At 44.9% G+C, this 3,040-nt stretch overlaps 1 protein-coding gene across 1 annotated transcript; it reads left to right on the top strand.

The window, feature by feature from the left end:
* Positions 1 to 743: 743 nt before the first annotated feature.
* LOC120387285 (putative olfactory receptor 52P1) lies at positions 744 to 1,691 on the top strand. Its single transcript, XM_039507776.1, has one exon. It carries the CDS (start codon positions 744 to 746, stop codon positions 1,689 to 1,691), a length of 948 nt encoding a protein of 315 aa, XP_039363710.1.
* Positions 1,692 to 3,040: the final 1,349 nt, after the last annotated feature.

Consider the following 3,040-nt stretch of genomic DNA (forward strand, 5'->3'; position numbering starts at 1 on the left):
TCCCTGATGTCTTTAACATCCCGTATCAATTTTCATAACATCCAATTTGTATTGCTCGCTATCTCTATTCCCTTTTCCCCATTTGTACATACTGCTTTTTCCCCCCTAACTATTCCTTTCCCTTTGCCACAGAACTGGGTTTTTAGGTAAAGGTGGAATTGTGGCATTTTACCTCTCTAATAAACTCTTCTTGAAGAATTTTCATTCTAAATTTTTGTCTAAATTTTTCCTCCCAGGCAGTTTTGCTGATAATTTGCCTCAGCTTTGGGGAGTTAGCCCTTTCGGAGCAGTAAGGGTCTATAGATAGTGCTGGTTGGGAACTGTTTTCTCTTTCTCCATTGGAATGTGATACATTCCATTCTTTTACTTTGTTCTCCTCTATCATATACCCACTTCTTTCTCTCTTCTCTAAACTAAACAGTCGCAGATGTGTAGAAATTATTGATGCAAGGAGCACCATAAAATATGGAATTGGCATTAGTAGGGTCAATTTTTCATATTTTATTTCTCTAAATAATGAAAATGTCATTTTTCAGTGTGTGAAGGTGACAAAACTGCTTTTCCCATGAGAACAGCCTACAGTTGTGCATGTAGTGTCTCACATTAACATTGTCTCTCCATCCAGGTATTTGTACTGTGACCATCACCCTAGAGCCTGGGCACATACAGGAAATCCAGGGAACATAGGATACATGCAGGAGACACAGTTCTGCCTCAGAGTTGGACACCTTCTCCCCTACTCCATGTCAGATTCCAACATGACTGACTTCAAGAACCCCTCCACCTTCATCCTTCTGGGCATTCCTGGCCTGAAGGCATCCCATGTCTGGATCTCCATCCCCTTCTGCACTATGTATGCCATAACTTTCTTGGGGAACATCATTATCCTGTTCATTGTGAAGATGGAGCCGAGCCTCCATGGGCCCATGTACTATTTCCTCTGTATGTTGGCAGTCACGGACCTGGTCCTTTCTACATCCATTGTGCCCAAAACGCTGAGCATCTTCTGGTTCAATTCAAGGGAGATTGATTTCAGTGCCTGCCTCATCCAGATGTACTTCATTCACTGCTTCTCAGTGATGGGGTCTGGGATCTTCGTGGCCATGGCTTTGGATCGCTACGTGGCCATCTGCCATCCCCTGAGACATTCCACCATCCTGACAAACCCCGTGGTGGCCAAGATTGGTCTGGCCGTGGTGCTGCGTGGTGGCATGCTCGTAATGCCCCATCCCTTGCTGGCAAGGCGGTGGCCATATTGTAGAACCAACATCATCCTGCACTCGTACTGTGAGCACATAGCCGTGGTGAAGCTGGCCTGCGCCGACATCAGCGTCAGTAGTTACTATGGACTCTCTGTGGCATTCTTGGTGATGGGTCTGGATGTGTTTTCTATCACTGTGTCCTATATCCAGATCCTCAGGGCTATCTTCAGCCTCCCCACAAAGGACGCCCGGCTCAAGACTTTTCGGACCTGCGGCTCCCACCTCTGTGTCACTTTAGCCTCTTACATCCCACCTCTCTTCTCCTTCCTCACGCACCGATTTGGCCACAACGTGCCCCTGCATTTCCACATTCTCATTGCCAACGTGTACCTCCTGCTGCCCCCCATGTTAAACCCCATCATCTATGGTGTGAGCACCAAACAGATCCGGGACAGGCTGCTCCGGCTCTTTACTCATAAAGGGACCTAAACCTTTTTCCTAGTGCTCTGGCTCTCAGATTGAGCTCTGTGCAAAGCTTACCAGGTACATGGTGCTGGACCCTCTTCTTGAATCGCTTGTTGAATAGTCAGAGAGACAGTAAACCGTTTCCTGATACTACTGTACTGTGTCAGCATGACAGACTGGGGAATCAGTTCATGTACCATTCATTGGGTTGCCTCCTTGCTAATTGCTGGTAACTGGACCCCTGAAACTCCACCCCTTGCCCCACCTCTTCTCCCAAGACTTCTCCTGCTCTGCTTCTTTGCCCCAAGGCCCCACGCTTATCACTTGCTCCTCTATTCCCCTCCCCTTGTCACTTGCTGGATCATTTCCACCTCCCTCCCCCACCTCAGCTACAAAGGAGCCATTTCAGATTTTGGTGGGGGTGCCAACTTTAACCGTGATTCCAGGGGCTACTTAGACCCTTGAAAACTCTAGTTTTTTGGCAGACAACTTAGCAATCAGCTGACAGGAGGACTGTGTATAACTCCTATATCAAAGAAATAAAATAAAATAAATATTAAACTCACTCAGCTCTACTACTAAGTTGCTCTCACATCCTGTGGCAAATCACTTAAGGAACATTGGTTAGCTTTAAAATGTTAATGTACGTTCTTATTTCATTAGTTACTTTGCGGAGATAGTGACCCTATCAGGACTCCTGGGTCCTATCGCAGCTCTGGGAGGGGAGTGGGGACAAGTTGTTTACAGCAAGGGGCAGATACATCTTGTTGCCCGATCTCTGGATTATATATTAATAATATTGATTATTTAAGAATCCCCAAATATCGTTTTGAGGGTTGACAGATTCTTGCCCCAAGATCAGGCCCGGTATTATTCAAATTATTATATTGTCGAGAACCCCGATGTACACAGTTGCAACACTCAAACTATAGGAATTCTTTATTTTTTACAAATATACTTTATTAATATATTTAGCACAGTCACAAACACCCCAGCTCAGAAAGGTAGAGAGAGATACTACAGAATGTACATCTGCACATCCATATACTCACACCTTCTCCTGTAGAACAACCTGAAATGTTGGCCATCATCTTCCTCATTACCATCACGTTCCCCATCATCGCCAGTGGCCATCATTCTGACACCTCCTAATGATGACATCTCCTTTTCCTACTGGCCTCAGGCTGTAATGCCACTTTTATAATATGTTACGCTGATGTGATTCTGTTTGATGCATATTCAGCTGGGGATTTTTTTCCTTTTCCGTGTTTGTATTTCCTCATCTTACTAATGTTGGGGTGTCTTTTTTCTAAAGGTTAGTATATTAATGATTTTAACTTATTATCACAGATGTCAGTTTGTTACCATGGCCG

Source organism: Mauremys reevesii, linkage group 1, assembly GCF_016161935.1.
Source record: "Mauremys reevesii isolate NIE-2019 linkage group 1, ASM1616193v1, whole genome shotgun sequence".
NCBI lineage: Eukaryota > Metazoa > Chordata > Testudines > Geoemydidae > Mauremys > Mauremys reevesii.